At 36.1% G+C, this 18818-nt stretch overlaps 1 protein-coding gene across 6 annotated transcripts in view; it reads right to left on the reverse strand.

Moving 5' to 3' along the window:
* Positions 1-18818, reverse strand: part of TUBGCP4 (tubulin gamma complex associated protein 4) — a 66565-nt gene that overhangs the window by 14318 nt on the left and 33429 nt on the right. For 4 of the 6 annotated variants that reach the window (XM_025038803.1, XM_025038801.1, XM_025038802.1 and 1 more), the window contains 9 exons: positions 17100-17120; positions 15488-15616; positions 12833-12955; positions 12401-12454; positions 12060-12116; positions 9100-9179; positions 6357-6558; positions 3922-4087; positions 3558-3682 (listed from right to left, as the gene is read on the reverse strand). In XM_025038803.1, coding sequence (XP_024894571.1) covers positions 3558-3682; positions 3922-4087; positions 6357-6558; positions 9100-9179; positions 12060-12116; positions 12401-12454; positions 12833-12955; positions 15488-15616; positions 17100-17120 — 957 coding nt within the window. The remainder of the gene's footprint in view (positions 1-3557; positions 3683-3921; positions 4088-6356; positions 6559-9099; positions 9180-12059; positions 12117-12400; positions 12455-12832; positions 12956-15487; positions 15617-17099; positions 17121-18818) is intronic. The other 2 variants (XM_025038800.1, XM_006920440.3) reach the window with 1 other exon arrangement.

Here is an 18818-nt window from a genome sequence, read left to right on the forward strand (position 1 = left end):
CATATCAGGTAAATATGACATGAAAGAAAACTGGATAGTGATCTTAATAGCTAATAAAATTTAAGTCAATATATATACATATAATAAGTGATAAAGAGAACGTTATGTATACACAAAAGGAAAATTACTAAGTATATATTCATTATAATATACACATGCTTAACATGTAACCTAAAAATGAGGAATTAGAATATGCATAGAACTCAAGACTCAACACAGAAATATACATTCTCTGTGCACATGGAGAGCAATTAAAAATAATAAACAGACCTAATATTAGTCCATAAAGGAAGCCTTACTAAATTCCAAAGGACCAATATACAGACTATGTACTCCAACTATACTGCAATAAAATTAAAACAATAAATTCCTTGGGTTAAAAAAAATCATAGAGAAATTAAGAATTATTTAGAACAAAATAATGAAAGTAACTTGTGAGACAAAGTCAAAGCACTATGTAAAGTTTTATATATATTTCTTAGGAAACAAAGGTTAAAAATAGAAGAGTCAAGCTTCGCCATATGCAATTAGAAGAGAATAACAGAAAATGCAAAGAAACAAGAAGAAAAATAAAGGCAGATATTAATGAAATACAGAAAAAATAATTAATTTAAAAAGCTGGTTCTTTGAAATTAATACTACTAAGTAAAAACATTGAAATAAATAAAATACAAAATAAAACAAATAGCTACAGATAAGCAGAGATCTTTTGGAAATTAAATCTAGATGAAATAGGTAAGTTCCTAGAAAAGCAGAAAATACCAAAATTGGTACAAGAAGAAAGGAATGTCTTTAAATACATTGAACTGGTGAAAAAAAACCTAACTTAATTTTTCAGTAAGTTCAAACTTTCAGTAACAATTCCTGTCTTACATTAATTATTCTGAAAAAGAGTGATAGCTCATTTTATGAAGCTTATATAATCTTTATTCCACAACCACAGAAGAATACAAGAAGAGAATAGTATAGTCTTATTTTGCCGGTGATTGTAGATGCAAAAATTCCAAATATTGTATTGGCTAACCAAATTCAATAATATCAAAACATAAAACATTACATTCGAGTACAGTTTACCTCAAGATTCAATATCTGAAAATCCAACCAGGAATTTACCATATGAACAGACTAAAGGAGTAAAAGAACTCAGAGCAATAAACTGCACCTTAATTGATATAGAAAAAGCAGTTGACAAAATTCAACATCTATTTATGATAAAAACTCATAGTAAACTAGAAAGAGAAGTTAATTTTTTTTAACTAGGTGTAGCAAAAGCCTAAAGCAAGCATTCTAGTAGTAGACTTTAGATGCATTATCTTAAAGAGCCAAAAAAAATCAAAGATGCCCATTATCAACTCTATTTTACACATTTATATAAACTATCACTCCAACTGTTTAATGCAGTATTACAGATCCTAGCACAGATTGTAAGAAAAAAAAAGCAAAAAATTTAAAATTGGAAGGCAAGTTGTAAAACTTTCATTATTTGCAAATGATATGATCATTACTTAGAGAAATCAATAGAATCAACAAACTACCAGAACTAAAGACTTCAACAAGTTGCCAAGCATGATTAGCCTCCAAAAATTGATACGATTTCTCTAGATGAGCAGTAAACCACTAAAGATAAAATAAAAAACTATTATGTATCTAGGAATTAATTTTTATAATCTTTTTGTCGAAGTACTAAAGTATATACAGTACACAAATCATAAGTTTACGGCTCGAAGATTTTTCACAATTAGAGCACGCCTGTATAACCAGCACCCTGAAAACCCTGCACGTGCCCCTTCCACTGACCAAGGGCAAACACATCCTGACGTCTAACACTGGATAACTTCTGTCTGGTTTTGAACTTTATATAAATAGATTCACATAGTATGCATATTTTTTTAAAAGATAAAAAAAGGAGAGAAAGAGCGATCCAAAAGGAGATGGATATGATATGTATTTGCAAGACCCTCCCCGCTTTTCCTTCTGGGTACACTGTATTTCTTTTCATTACTATAACCTGTTATTATTGTTACAATAATACCTTTCAAAACAAACAAACAAACAAAAAAACCTTCTATTAGCTACAATATCAAAACATTTCAAAGAGTCTGAGCTTCAATTCTTTGTCCATCATTTTTATTTTTATTTATTTATTTTTTATTTTTTATTTTTTTAGTGGGTAGCCACTGTGCTATTTTACTGAATATCTGTAAAGACAGAGAAGGGGTTTACATTATAGAAACTCAAATATCTGTCCATCATTTTTATAAACTAGAAGTATAATTTCTAGCAATATATGCATTTCAAAATTTCACAAGGAAAAAACAATTTTGAAATCTACATTATTCATTCAATAAAATTTTACTTTCCTCCATTAATTATATTTTCCAAACCATTATCACAAAAATGACAAAAGAACAGAAATAGATTCAATAAAATAAAAGGAACTGACATCACCAGCCCCTTAGCCAAAAGCTGCCTTGGCTATAGACCAAAGAGAATGTCTTGAAATTTCGAAAGGACAGGAAAGTGTATTCTAAATAGTTTAGATATTTACTTGCCCATAAAGAATCAAATCAAGTGATACCTCAAGGTCACCTTAAGGTCTAACATTCTATGTCTGCATCTCAACTCTCCAATGCTTTGGAATTTTTGAGACAGTAACCAAAAATGGAAATCATAATTCTTGATAGATTAATGGGCTTTCAAAATGAGGACACCGATGTTAAGCTTTCTGGCAGTTCTAGACACTGACCCTAGTGCCCTGGCTATGCTTCAAAATCACGCACAGAGGTTACTGACTGGTTGTTATAAACAGAAGTACCTACTCCCTCCTAACCTACAATTCAGAAGCTCTGGAGATAAGAACTTGGTGCAAGTTCATGTTTTAAGATTTCTCCAGGTGAGTCTATGCATAGCCAGAAATGAAAACCACTAACATAGTTAACAACAGTTAAGATCTCATTTCACGTTTTCACAGATATCCATGATCCAAATTTTATTATATATGCCACAGAACATATGCCCATTTGAAAAATTATTAATCACAATATAAGTTGGTGGATGTAGCACAATCCACTGAAGAACAATGAGCCAGGAGTCAGAAGACCTGTTTCTGACTGCACCTTTGTTACGTCCTGCGAAATACCACACAAGTTAGCTGAGTATTTTCTTCATTTATAGGAGTGGAAAAAGTACACTTGTCTGCCTTCTTCATGAGTAACATTTCCATAAATGAAAGAATACGTAATAAAGCCACTCTAAAATATAAGACACTAAACTTAGTCAGAATGTGTTGATTCCTTGGAGTTATTGCCAAATATAGACAGACTAAAAATGCTGTTTGAAATGAAACCAACCAGCTTTATACAACTAGCTAACTAACGAGCTAACTAGCAAACTCCTGCAGGTATGAAAAGGCTAAGTAAGACAGTTCTGCCTCTATTATTAAAAACAGAGAATGCTTTCATTTTCTACTTCTTGCCCTTCGACTCTCTCAGACAATCCCTCCCAAGCTAAGTTCTAACCGCATCTCCTTCTAAGAAAACATACTCTGAAAGACAAACCTCAGCCACTGTGCTACGAATACGATCCACCACTTGCTCAAAATCCACCAGGCTGAAGAGTGGCTGTTGCTTGAGACGATGCAGCTCTGCAGCAAAAGTGTCCTCCTGGTTTTTCAAAATGGATCCTGCAAAATACGAAGGCACTGTCACAGGTAGACAGAACAACCAGGACAGACCAGGGTTCCCTGATCCTGGGGGTGTAGCTCCTTCACCTGCTTCTTGGCAAGCACGTCATGGTTGTGCTGACATCTTCGTACATGAACATTACTAGCCACTCACTGTGACCAGGCGTACTTTGTGGTCACACAATGTCAAGTGAGAAGGGCCTTTGAGGAAGGGACACTTTGGGCAAGGAGATTCCTACCTTTTCTAGTCAGGTTGACATTTTGATTCTCAAACATCTGGACAGATTCTCCAACAAACAGGATTTTTTCAGCAACCCTCACTGGAATGTAGGATGGCAGAATCTCCACTCGCAGGGAAAACTGCTTTAGAGATGGTGCCAGCATGTTCTCTTCCTCTATCAGGCGCTGGTCAAGGAAATAATCCATATCAAAGATGATGGATGAAGTAAAGGGAAAACATCTAGTAATTCTAACCTGTGATTTATATTTCCTAGAAGCAGGGACTTTAAATCTGAAGTTACATAATTCTTAAATTACCAGTGTCAGAGATGCATGGTGGAAATAACAATGGTGTTTTTTTTAACATTAGGATTTTAGTCCTCACGCTGCCTTTACTACTTTATAAGAAATTTTGGGCATTAGATCTGGAACTTTCCTTGCACAATGGACTAATTGGTCTTTATTTTTTTCCAGGTCTACATGTCTATGATTTTACTATCTCGCATATGTGTGTTCTGCCCAGCTCTTTACGTTGAGTCCAAGTCATTCAGCCAAGTGGTTCTCAAAGTGTGGCTCCTGGACCAGCAGTATCAGCTTCCTGTGGGAGCTTGTTAGAAATGCAAATTTTCAAGCCCCTCCCCAGATTCACAGAAAATCTGGGCGATGAGGCCCAGCAATTGTGTTTTAACAAGCTCTCCAGGTGATTCTGACATGCACTGAAGTTTGAGAACCACTCACTGGGCTAAGAAGCCTCTTATCCTTAGCTTCTCCCCATTCTCTGAACTGCTTTTGATTTGACCCTTATCTAGCTCCACCTCGGACTAGAAGATCCTGACTTTGATCTCTGCTTTTTGCCCTCTTTGTTGTGGGTTCCAGTGCTAGTATTCCTCGGGACACTATTCCAGACCCTCTACTTCTCGCTCTCCTCCCTCTTCATAGACAATCATACATATTCTTCTGTGGCTGCATTTTCCACTGTAACAAATATTTTAAATCTTTTTATATTACAGGACAGTTATAAAAGTCATGGACCTTCCAGACAAATATGCAAACATATATTGCACAGAACCTCCTGAAGTCCTCCATGGACCCCAGATTAAAAAATTCCATATGCTGATGACTACTAAATCTTTACCTTTAAGCAAAATTGCTCTCGTGAGCTCTGTGCTCAGCCCACTGGACATTTCTTACAAGTACTGCAAACTCAAAAGACCCATTTTCTTTTCCCCAATACCAGCAATACACATTTCTTACCACTACTTGCCTAGCTGCAGAAGGCAGACACTTGATCATCTTTGATTCTTCCCTCTGTACCCATAACCAATCAATCACTAAGGGCTATTTTTTCCTAAGTCTCTTTCAAGCCTCTTTATTCTTTATTCTTCTCCATATTTACTGTTACCACCCTTGGTTTAAAGGCTATTATTTTTGACCTAAGTATCCCCAACATTCTCCTAACTGACCTACCTGCCGCTAATCTTGATTTTTAAAAAAATGATTCCCCACACTACATCCAGAATTTGTCATAAAGTTTGATTATGTTAACATCTTATGTAAAATTCTTCACAGGCCACCAGTTCTTTTCAGGTTCAAGTCCAAATTCTTTCCCACTATGTATAAGATTTTCATGATCTTACAGCTGCTTAACTCAACAGCTTCATTGATTGCCACTTTTCCCATCCCCTCCACTGTCCCTTATGCTATATTTCCATCTTTACTTGGCCATTTTGATTGAATTACTAATAGTTCCCCAAATGAGCCATGTCCTTGATGGGCTCTGTATTTCACACACATCCTTCCCTCTGCCTAGAACATCTGTTGATCTCTCAACTCTTTGCAATTTAGACACGTACTCCACTGAGAAGCCTTCTCTAGTTATTCTAAGACCATGTTCCGAGAACACCCACACTTACTCTTTCCAGAGCATTTAGTACACTGTAATGTTACTGTTTACTTATAACTTCCACTAAACCATAAGTTTTAAGGATAGGGGACGACTACATTTTATTTGTCTATGTAGTTGTGGCACCTGGAACAATGCCCAGAACGTAAAAGATATTTAATAAATGTTGTAACATGATAAATGAATGGATAGATGGATGAATAAGGACGATATAGGACTTTAGGGATTTTAATTGAAACTCCAAGCTGCATTTAAAAACTTTAGAGTAGTACAAGACTTATTAACCTTTTAAAAGCATATATTCAGAAACAAGGAAACAAAAAAGAATCTCATAGTTCTCTATTTTGTAGCCTCACATTAAGTTAGGTATTAGGTTTAAGTTAAGTAGTAAGCTAAGATAAAGCCAAGTGTTTATATCTAAAGAATTTACGGAAGGTTCCCAGGCTATGATGAACTTGGAGGGGCTTGGAAGGATCACTAAAAGGTCATTTAGCTGTAGTTCTGTGTGACCCCTGGCAGAAGTATGCTAGGCTTCTTGCCATGCTCTCTCACCAAGTCCTGGAGTTCTCTCAATTGTTTTCCTGTCAGTCCTCCAATGCCCAGATCCTCCTCATCCTCTTCTGGCTGGGCACTGACATTACCAGAAGATGGGCCCTGTTTGATAAAGAACTCTTCATGCTGATCCAAGAGAAGTCCATGTAGCATCCAGGCTGAGAGTTGCTTATACATAACCCCATGACACACGGCCAGGATTCTGAGTTGGGAGAAAAGCAAGAGCCTTAGAAGTCCACTTAAAGAACATTAACCCCCATAATGGAACAGAGGGCATGCTTTAAACTGCTACAGGATCAACAGAGTCCTGACAGTTTGATGAGTCAGAAGGGAAATGACCAATTAAGCTAAAAATAATTGTGCTATTTTAATTTAAATGTTTGTGAGTGGACTGATTAAATTCCAAACTTGTAGCTTATGTATTAAAGTTTGAAATGTTCAGCGAATATTCTGATAGTCTAGGAGAAGCACATTTTCTTTCCTCCTTTCGTATAAATTAAGTTTCAAAACTGATGATTCCTGTTAATTAAATGGACTTACAGGAGTCTCTTTTTGGCTAACACAGTATTAAATTAGTTTTATTTTTGTTGAAATTACATAGGGAGAATAGATTCAATATACTTGAAAAAATATTATCCAACAAAATGCAGAAACTAAAACAAAATACGGAAAGATTGCTGGAGAATGGGATATTCACATGGTCTCAAAGGTTCACTCCCAAATAATATTAATTACAAAGGGAAAAATGTCCCTCTAAAATAGATCAACCAAAAACTTTACAATCAGTAATGGGACAAACTTACTTTCCGTGCTTTCCAATATGATGCAACAGGAAATATGACCTATGTAGTATTCTTGCCAAAAATGTTTAACCCAAATCTAATCATGAGGAAATAATTAGAAAAATCCAGATTGCAGAACATTCTATAAGACAACTAGTCAGAACTCCTAAAATGTCGATGTCATCAAGGATTTAAAAAAAGGCAAGGAAGAGAACTGTTCCAAATTAAAGGAGATTAAAAAGACATGAACAACCAAATGAAACATGTGAACACTGAGTGAATCCTGTATTGCAAAAAAACCCAAAAAACAAACAAACAAACAAAAAACAAAAAACAACTCAGCTATAAAGAACTTCTGGAAGACAACTGAGAAAATTCAGATAATTTTGGATAACATATTGTTGAATTAATGTTAACTTTCTTGGGTGTGGTTTGGTATTGAAGTTATAAAAGAGAATGCCCTTTTTCTAAAAGGATACAAGCTGAAGTATTTAGGGGTTAAGTGTTATGATATCTGCGACTACTTTCAAATCAGCAAAAAATTGTGGTATGCATACATGTACATTTATATATTTACATACATATATCGCACAGTTTATATAAAGGGAGAAAGAAAAAGTAAATCAAATGTGGCAAAATGTTAACTGGTGAAACTAAAGGATATACAGGTGTTTATTGTACAGTTCATTCAACATTCTTCTAGATTTGATATTTTTCAAAATAACTTAGAAAAAGAAACTAAAGATTAAGTCTGCTATTTGTAGTATGCTAATTGAGTGGAATCACACTTAAAAAGAAATCATATGGGAAGCCATTTACATTTTGCATATCTGAGTATGTGGTCTGTAAAATTTGGTCCCTGCAAATATATAATAAACATGTATACATCATATTATCTACACAAGGTTTCATATTCTACGCATAAAACTACATATATATTTATACAGAGAGAAACTATAGAGGATAAACATCAAAGTTAAGCTGAGTATCTCAAGAGGTTGAGATTACAGGTGATTTCTATTTCTTTGCATGTCTGTATTTTCTGTAATCAAAACGCATGTTTTTAATTAGAAAAAAAAGGCACAGTAATAGAGAATTAAGTCCCTAAAGCACATTCTGGAAAGTTTCCTACTCTTTTGAGAGCTTACTTGTGCAGTGGTTCAATTGGAGATTGTTAAGAGCTGTGAGGGGGACTCAGAGATCACTGTTTCTAATTTTGCAGTTAATGCCACACCCTCCTTTTGAAAAATAAGGTGGAAGAGGGAAATAGGAAGATCAAACGAGTAGCCTTTGCTCAAAGTCCACATATATCTAATACAGTTATAATCATAAGACTCGTATAATTTTGTACCGTTTTCTCAACATTATAAAAAATATTTTTTACATATTACAGTATTTATAGTTTTAATAGTTTCATAGTCTATCAAGTGAATATACCTTTACTTAGCTTTCTTCTGCTGCTGGTAATTTTCTAATTTGCTGATATAGTAGACGACATTGCAATGAATAATGTTTGTATATATGGTTATTTTCTTCTTTGGAACAATTTTTTTAGGGTAAAATTTCTAAGAGTTGCATTATGGGATTATAAAGAATATACATTTTTAAGGACCTTGATGTGAAAATACCAGCTACTCAAAATACACAAGTTCAGACGTAGCTAAGCTTTATCTGGCTCATGTAATGGAAATTCTCCAAGGATGACTAGATCCAACAATTAAAAAGGATTGCCTCAAGGGTATCTAGGCAACTAGATCCTAGCTTTGATACTCATAGCCCTCTTTTTGCAGTTTCTAAGCCTTCATAAGGGTTACTTGCACTCCCTGCACATTAGTCTTTTCTACCCTTGTCATAACTTTCCCAAAGGAAACCTGAGACGACCTGAAAATAAAAAATGTGCAAAGTCAAGTCACTTGACCACCCCACTCCAACCCTCAACACCCAATTAAGCCATGACTTACTTTTCTAGTGCACTTCGAACAGGAGGCAAACCTCCACAGCTGTGTTTGTATACTGTTTCCAGGATTTGGCAACCATGAATCTGTGGAAAATACAGCCTTTTCAAATTGGATTCTGTTTTAATAGTTTATGTAGCACAAATTCATATTCAATATTCAATCCAAAGGGCACAATCCAGCAGAGAGTAGGGATAAACTTTCTCATCAGATCTATGTATAGTTCCAATTCAGACTCCAATTCCAATGTGTGGGGTTTTTCCCACACCACCAAGTAATTTTCCGACACCAGAGGCTGCAGTGTCCTACGGTTCTATTTAAGTGTGACATTATCTACCCAGAGATAGCATCAGATTCCACAAGTTAAGAGCTCAGACTCACAAGACTGCACACCCATACACACTTCAGATGCCAATCATAAGCTCAGGTTGTTATCTCTGCTTCTGACCAACTAGCTACAAGACAGAGGTTTCCATGACCCCCTCCTTGGGTTCAATTAATTTGCTGAAGCGGCTCCCAGAGCTCAGGAAAACAGGTTGCTCACCAGATTACTGGTTTTTTGTTTGTTTGTTTGTTTTGTTTTTTACAAAGACTATCAAAGGATACAAATCAATAGCCAGGTAAAGATACAGAGGGCAAGGTCCCAAACAAAGGAGTTTCTGTCTCCACGGAGTTTGACCCTGCATGGTCACACGGGAAAGCGTTATGGCTCATTAACCCAGAAGCTCTCCGAACCCTGTCCTTTTGGGTTTTTATGGAGGCTTCATTACATAGGCATGACTAATTAAATCATTGGCCACTGGTGAAGGAACTCAATCTCCAGCCTTACTCCCTTCCCTGGAGGTGGTGGGGTGGGGTGGGTGGGACTGAAAGTTCCAACCCTCCAATTACATGGTTGGTTCCCCTGGCAACCAACCCCCATCCTTAGGTACTTGCCAAAAGTCACCTCATTAACAACAATTCAGATGTTGATAGGGGTTTGTTATGAATATCAAGACAACTTCATCACTCTTATCACTTACGAAATTCCAAGAGTTTTAGGAGCTCTGTGCTAGAGACAATATGAAGACAAAATATATATATTTCTTATTATAAATCATAATATCACAGCAGGTGTTCTCAAAGTATGAATTCTATAGCCTCTTTCCCCCTCTACACCCAAACCCACCTCCAGCAGCATCAGCATCACCTGGGAAGTTATAAGAACTATAAATTCTTGGGCCCCACTCCAGACCTACTGAATCAGAATCTCTGGGGTAGGGTCCAGCAACCTGGTTTTAATAATCTGCTCCAGGTGATTCTAATGTACAATGAAGTTTGAGAGCTACTGTAGTAGAGAAAACAGAAACATTTAGAGTCGAAATCCCAAGCAAAGAGATAAAGAAAGCTCTTTATTTCAGATTAAGGCCTAATTCAGACTACTCATAAGGTATACATTTTTCCAAAAATCTGCTTCCTCTTGCTATGTCCTCTGGCTCTCTCTTTTTTGAAAATTGCTTTATTGAGATATAATTTACATACCATAAAATTTACCCATTTAAAATATACTGTTCGACAATTTTTAGTAAAGTTAAAGCAGTGTACAAACATCACCAGCAATTCCTTTTCATCATTCTAAAAGGATCCCTTGTAAAAAAAATAAAAAATAAAAAAATAAAAGGATCCCTTGTGCCTGTTTGCAATCATCCCCATCTCACTCCCAGCCCATGTTCTTGACCACGTCAGTTTTTTACTCTGTAGAGTCATAGCACACTAGCTTCTCTACCACCTCCCTGGCAAAAAGGAAAATGTGCCCATCTTCAGTCCCTCTATTCATTTTCCACTCTCCTTGCTGTGGCCAATGGAAGCTGAAAGTCAACTGAGAGGTGCCACTAGGCTTGGAATCCTTACACTAAGTCCACTTACCAAGAAGGTCCCCTCCAATTTTGGGAGACAGACTAGTAGGATGTTGAAGAGCATAGTCTTTCGAGGCAGAGAGACCTGGGTGTATATGCCAACTCTACCATTTACTACCATCTGTGTGACCCTAGGTACTTTCTTAACCTATTTGACCCCTTAGAGGATTGCATGTGATAATGTATGTGAAGCACTTCGCACAGTGCCTGATATACAGCAAGTGTACAATAAAAGGTCACTGTTATTTGATGAGGGCAATCAGCTTTGAAGAGCCAAAGAGCATCTCCCCTGATGGCTTTGCTGGCACAGAATGAACACAGCAGAGCATAAGTTTCTGTACTTAGACAGCAAAAAAATGAAGTAGCAAGCTAGCAAATTAACTGGTTAACTAGATATAATCATCAAGGTGAACACTCCTAATTAGTTAAGGCACAAATACAACAGCTTAAAAACATGGAGCTAAACATGTTTGTTTTGGTCCAATTAAGGACCACTGGGTAGATTCTTCTTCTAATGTGAAATCTCTTCTAATGTGAAAGCATTTATTCCTCTGAGTTATTAAATGCCCAGAAAAGACATTCCCCTGACATTGAGAACTCTAACTTTTCAATTTGTGATAAGAATAGGAATATTTAACTAATAAAATAAACATCTGGGTTTTGCCCAATGGTCTAATTCTCAGAAAACTGCCAGCACCCTAACCATAAGCCTAATACTGTCTTTCTAAGTAATAACTTTCAGCTTCTCCTCAAGATCCATATCCAACAGTTCTAAATCCTTAGTGCAAAAAGCTCTCACCCCCAAATATCCATAGCATTTTTCTCTTACCCAGCAGCATTCCTGGGTACATCTATTAACATTTTCCCCATCTTCTAGACCAGGAGGTGCTTAAGGGCAGGGTTATAATTTATTTTTGCATTCATGACAGCATGATACCCAAACAGATATTGTTGAATGAATTAACAAATAAAAACTACTAAAATCAAGGGTCTTCAAAAAAGAATGTAAGGGAAAATTAAGACTATTTCCATGGTGCTAGGAAAGAGCAAAGAAAAAATGAAACTTCTCACCTTTTGACTTTTAATTTGTTCTACTACAACCATCACAGAGGGAAAAAGGAGCTGGAACTGCAAAGCAGAGAATAATTAGGAGAGTCTATAATTAAATACAATGAAAAACATTACTTCAGGAAATGCTTTTGTTTCTAAATAGTTTCACTTAACATAGAGCATTAACATCAGACATTAAGTTTTAACTAAGTTTGGAGCTTTTCAAACAGTTCTGATGATCTTAAAATATAAAATGCTGGGCCTGAATTCAGAAGAAAAAAGTTTTCCAAAAAATGCTATAAGTTAGGTTACTCTAACAATATCAACAGATTCCATGGCATTTTGTTATTTGGGCAGCATACCTGATCTAAGGAGTAATTGACATGTGATATGGAGAGATGGGGGTCGGCCAGGAACTGCAACAAAAAACACTGTGATTAGGGCTCCATACATAATTTCTCAAATCCATTTGATCTATGAAAACTAGAAGGGAATCTGAGAATGGGCTTAGTGTTAGTTTTAGGCGATTGAGAACTGAAGATTTACAGAAGATTCTGATTTTTAGGTGATAACAATACCAAAGCTAGGGCTTTTATATATTCCCTTAGGTACCTTTGCCATGATCTGCACGCCAGTTTGATCATGGCTTGGGCAATCACAGCATGTACACCGTACCCTCCAGCCACACAGAAAATAGCTCTCTTAACCACCAGATCATATCAAAGGGCATTTCAAATTGAAAAACATGCCCTAATCTGCTGTCCCAGAAACGTTGTTCCCATATCTCCTCTCACCTCTTGTTCCAAATCAAGCAGTGCTTGGCGATAAGGTTGCAAAACGGAGTCCAGACCTGTGCAGAAGGCCCTTAGGTAGATTCCATGTAACCCACCTTGGCCCTGCTGAGATGGATGGTGATCCTGAAATCAAACAAAGAGAAGTCAGCTTCTCAGCTGAGACCCTGAAACCTGAGGAAGACATCCCTTATTAGTGGTATTGTTTTTGCTTCAATAATTCCATCTCAAAGCAGTACTTCAGTGAGAAGAAAAAACAACCAAAGAGATGGATTTTGAGTTCTTGTCTTTTAAAATGTGATATTTTAATTTTTCGAGCGGCCCAGATGTTACAAACAGTTACTACTACTACATACTGTCAGTGGAGTTTTTTCTACAACTTGATTTTATAACTTCCAGTTTAAATCCTTTTGGTGGCTTCTCACTGCCCCCAGAATAATACCTAAACTCCCCCACATGGCAAATTCTGGTCCTTACCCTCTCTTCAAATTTATCTTTCACTGTTTCCAATTTCACATCCTCATTTCCAAACTACCCGCAGTTCACCAAATGTGCCTTGCTTCCATTTCTCACCCCCATGAATTTGGATGTGTTCTGCTTATAACTGTGCACTCACCTTTGTGACAAATACCTACTCTTCCTGCAGGACTCAACTCAATCATCTCTTCTCTGCAAAGTCCTTCCTAACTCTCCCTAGGGAATTAATAGTTTCTCCCTTGTTGCTTTCATAGCATCTCTAGTACTGAAATTGTACTTTTGTTTATATGTCCCCTTCAAGAGCTTCATGAAGCAAGGGCCCACATTTTATTCACCTTTGTATTTCAGCTCTTCACACAGTTCATGGAACAGAGGGTAAATATTTACTGAATAAATAAAATGACCTCCATCCTCATTCTAATATCTCTTCCCCTGCCAGGCCTGGCAATTCATTTCAACATGAATCTGTTAGTCAACATGGGGAGTTATAAGACTCTCACCAAGAGGCTATTTATAAATATGGTTGTCTTTCAGGAAACCTAAAATCTTTTTATAAGAACTTCTTCTGTAGTTTTATATGGGGAATTATGGTTAACAATTAACTAGAGGCCATGATGACTAGCTTCTCTGGCTATGTACTGATTTGGGTGATCAGGCTCTGGTAGCAGTAGATACAACAGCAGAATTCAGCAACAAATGTGGTAGGAAACTTGGGCTCAAGAACTATAAGGCACAGGGTAGCCAGGGGATGCTGCAAAAGATACTAGTAGTTCCTGGAGATGAATGTTGACAGCTATAATAAGAATAGCATGGGCACAGGGTGAAGTAGATCAGATCAACTTACAATCAGTCAATTTTGTTTTGATCTTTTGTTGCTGTAGAGAAATGAATGTCTTCATTTATCACAAAATGAAAGAGAAAATGAGTATGCTTTTTACTTTTCCAATAAAGAGTTACTACAGATATCTTTAGACTTTGGGAAAGTAGGAATTCACATATTACATAAGATGAAACCCACACAGTCACACGAATATAGAGCAGATTTTTTTCTTTTAAGTATTATATACAAAAAATTAAAATTAGAGGCCTTTCCACCTATATCAATATATATACAGATTATAAGTGTGGTAATTAAATGTGCCCTCATTAATGTGATTTCTTGGCAAACTGACACTGATTATATTTTAAACTCATGTTTAGCTTATGTATTTTCTCTGTAATAACATCAGTTTGAGTGAACCAGAATCCATCCCAGAGATTAAAATATGAGGCATTATCCTTTAACTCCTTTGCTTCACAGATTACCACCAAAGGCCTGACAACCAATTTATGAAAAAGGGGCCAGAGGGTATTGGTTGCATTATTTCAGAAAAGCATCCTTCTTCTTCCTTTCTAGAAGTCCCCGTCTTTCTCTTCAACCAGAATCATTCTTTCAAATGGGAAACAGTCATCACTGAATTAGTCACACAATTTGGCAGTCTTTTTACTTATCAGTGACAGAACTGCAGACTGTTAAAGAGAACTTTAAAACTTCTCTTTAAAAAACTTTGAGCGCTTACTATGTACCAGGCATTTGGCATAAATTACCTTGTTTACTCCTCACAACCCTATGAGAAAAGTATGGACACTGAGCCTTAGTTACTGAGCATTTGGTTACTGTTGAGCAGTCTATGGCCAGTGAGTGATGGAGCGGGACACAAATCCTTGACCTCTACACTATACTGACTTCCAATTAATTCACGGTATGGATAATATTTATAAAATGCTTACAATGTTACAAGTACCTTCTCTGGTTTAACTCTTTTATTTACAAATTTAAAAAATGAAGCCCAAAGATTTTAGTTGCTTGCCTCAATGTGACTAAAGTAGTGAGAAGCGGAGTGGCAAAGGAATTTGAAATAATGCTTTATGATTTTACCTCTGGAATTGGAACTCTGGTCCAGCTCGAACTAATTTAATTCAGTTCTCCTAAAACTCAGGCAAAGTGTATTTTCTCTTATACCAATCTGTCGTAATTAGTCTCTGTGTATATTTTCCCTGGCCTTCACTTGAATAATTCCAGTGATGAGAAATTCATAACTTCTTGCAATTTATTTCACATGAATTACCAGTAGATTCACGGAAAGCCTTACATACCTCGAACCCTCTGGAGATGTACATTCCCTGAGAACAGGAACCTACCTGTTGCTGCACATGGCCTGTGTACTGTTCAATGAACTCAGTGAAGCGAATATAGTCTGTGCCAAGTCGGCAGAGTCGATTCAGGACACTGGTTTCACTGGGATGGAGAAATGGGAAGTCCTGTGACACCTGCAGAAGAGGAACCAGGCTAAAAACACTAATGCCTGTGATTCACTGAGTGCCTGTCTTTGAGGTGCTTCAGGTGTGTTACGCTATTTATCATTTCCTTTCTCAAGATGCCTATTCAAGATTGGTAAATTATGGATAACAAAACTATTTCCAAACCATTACAAAGGTATGTTCCCCAACCCCAACCTAATTAACTCTTCATTGAAATAGGTGTTAACACATGGTAAAGAATTCAAACAATACAAAATGGAGTACGATAAAAATAAGTCAGCCTCCCCAGAGGCAGCTACTATTACCTGTTTCTTATACAATATTTCAGGAATAGTGAGTGTATAAGGATATGGGGGTTTGACCTGGTTGCAAAAAAGTCTCTTTAGCAGACTCCAGGGGTTTCTCAGACATATTCTTAGGATTTACAAATTCTCTATGAAATTTTAAATTGTTTTCAATAAAAATGTAAAATAAATATAGCATACTATAATCTGTAAAAGCACCTTATAACTGGACATATACATTTAGTATCCATATTTTCATTTGTACTTTTAATTTAAATGATGGCCAAATGATAACCTAGTATGCTATATAAAGGTTTCACAGCAGTTTAACTAGAAAAAAGTAGTGGGAGAATGCATTCATTCAACAAACTTAAAAAAAATTTGGCAAAATAGACATAAAAATTACCATGTTAGTCATTTTTAAGTGTACAGTTCTTGGCATTAAGCACATGCACATTGTTGTGCAACCATCACCACCATCCATCTCCAGAACGCTTTCATCTTCCCAAAATGAAACTCTATACCCATTATGACTCCCTGTTCTCCCTCCCCCAGCCCCTGGCAACCACCCTTCTATTTCCTGTCTCTATGAATTTGACTATAAATCCCTCAAATAAGTGAAATCATACAATATTTGTCCTTTGAGACTGCCTTATTTCAGTTATGATAGTGTCTCCAAGATTCATCCATGTTGCAGCACGTGTTAGAATTTCCTTTTTAAGACTGAAAGATATTCTATTACAGGTATAGACCACATTTTGTTTATCCATTCATCTGTCCATGGACACTTGAGTTGCTTCTAACTTCTGGCTATTTATAATGCTGTTATGAACATGGGTGTACAAATAACTGTTCAAATCCCTGTTTTTACTTCTTTTGGTTATATTTCCAGATATTGCTAGATCATTTGGTAAGTCTATGTTGAATTTTTTTGAGGAGTCACCATACCATTTCCCACAGGGCTGCACCATTTTACATTCCCACCAGCAGAGCAGAAGGGTTCTAATTTCTCTACAACCCTCACCAGTAGTTATTATTTTCTGTTTTTTTAAATATAGCCATCCTAAAGGATAGGAAGTGATATTTCATTGTGCTTTTGATTTGCATTTTCGTAATGATTAGTGATACTGATCATCTTTTCATTTGTTTATTGGCCATAGTATAGCTTCTTTGAAGAATCAACCAAATTTTAACGAACATCTACTTACCCCAGGCTCTGTGCTAACATTCTGAAATTAAATAGTGAACAAAATTAGATGTGGCTACTACCCCCCAAAGAACTTAGCATATTACATATTCATATTGTGAGTATTGTATTTTGTGGATGTCATCTTTATATCATAGTAAATGTGGTAATAGGCAAAGAAGAATTTTTCTGTTACCGAGTTCACAATAATTTGATTGGAAATCCACTTAATGTAGATTTTAATGACAAAATGCTAACCAGATCTCATGTTAATAACTTAGAGGCAACATGATGTCATGCCAGATGGGTCTGAATCCCTGAGTTGTCTCTCACTTGCTTGAAATCTTAGGCAAATTTCAATACCTCTCTGTGCTTCAATTTTTATACCTATAGAGATAATAATTGTGAGGGTTAAATAAGTTAAAACATGTAAATCGCATGTGCCAAGCACATAAAAAGTACTCAATACATGTAAGCATTTTTTTTTTTATTAGGACAGCTCTATCCAGTTATCAAGTGATACTCCCATTAAAACTTGCATTTTGAGCAGTGCTTGTTGGCAGTTTTAGAAAAGCTGAAGGTCTAGTTATTCTAAAACAGCAAATGATACCTTAAAGTTATTGATGGCATTTGGTACAATCTATTTATATGAACAAGCATTCTCTACATTAGTTACTGAAGTCAAAAGAGAAAATACAGAGTATGATATGTAGCAAAGTCATTCTATTAAACTCAATCTGGTGATTTAGTTTCAGCAAAACAACAGTATATGTCACATTATATCAGTGGTTCTCAATTTTGCCCCCCAAGGGACATTTAGTAATGGCTAGAGATATTTTTGTTTACCACAACTCAGGGGGTATTACTTAGGCTTCTAGTTAGCAGAGCCAGGGATGCTGGTAAACATACTACAATGCACAGGATAACTTCCCACAACAAAGAACTATTCAATCTAAAATGTCAATAGTGCCGATGTTAATTCAAATTTGTCATTTCAGTAGTTTTGTTTATTTTGTAAAAAAAATCTGGTTCTGTAGTTATTTAAGAGAGTAATATACTTGAATTTATACTTAGCTTAATGTGTATACATATTCGATATTACAATGAAAGGATTTTTATTAACGGTAGGCAATCATGACAAATTTCTCCTTTATTCAAATGTGAAAAACACTGCTCTGCAGAACATATGCAACATTTGCTGGTTTTGGTGGCCTTTTCTTGCACAAATATCTAAACACCTACTTTGTGGCAGAAATTGTGCCAGATGCTTCTGGTACATCTATGACGATCACTGTAGTATTTGCCCCCACAGGCAATATATATGTGAGAGAAAGACTAGAAACAGGCAACTACAATAAATAACATGAATTGCGGTAAGTCTTATAAGAGAAACAATTTGCTGTGAAAGAGCATAATTGCATAAGGGGAGGATGCGTAAGAGATGCTCAGAGAAAGTTGTTCTGAGGAGGTGACTTTAAAGCTGAGATCTTGAGGAAAATATCTCATTGAGACTTTTTTATAAGACAGAAAGGCAGCCATCTTTCCTACACTGTTATGTCTTTGTACTTCAGATTGTAAAGCATCCACAAATTCTTCCTGAACAATTTCCTCCTATATGCCTGACATTGTGCTAGTTTTACAAGGGAAAAGAATAACAAGAGGAACTGTTGAATGTATAGGTTTTATTGACTAAAATGTACTTTTTCTGCTCTTCCCCAGTCTCTACTGCCAATTCTCACAG

This window comes from Pteropus alecto, unplaced genomic scaffold (genome assembly GCF_000325575.1).
Source record: "Pteropus alecto unplaced genomic scaffold, ASM32557v1 scaffold86, whole genome shotgun sequence".
NCBI classification, from domain to species: domain Eukaryota; kingdom Metazoa; phylum Chordata; class Mammalia; order Chiroptera; family Pteropodidae; genus Pteropus; species Pteropus alecto.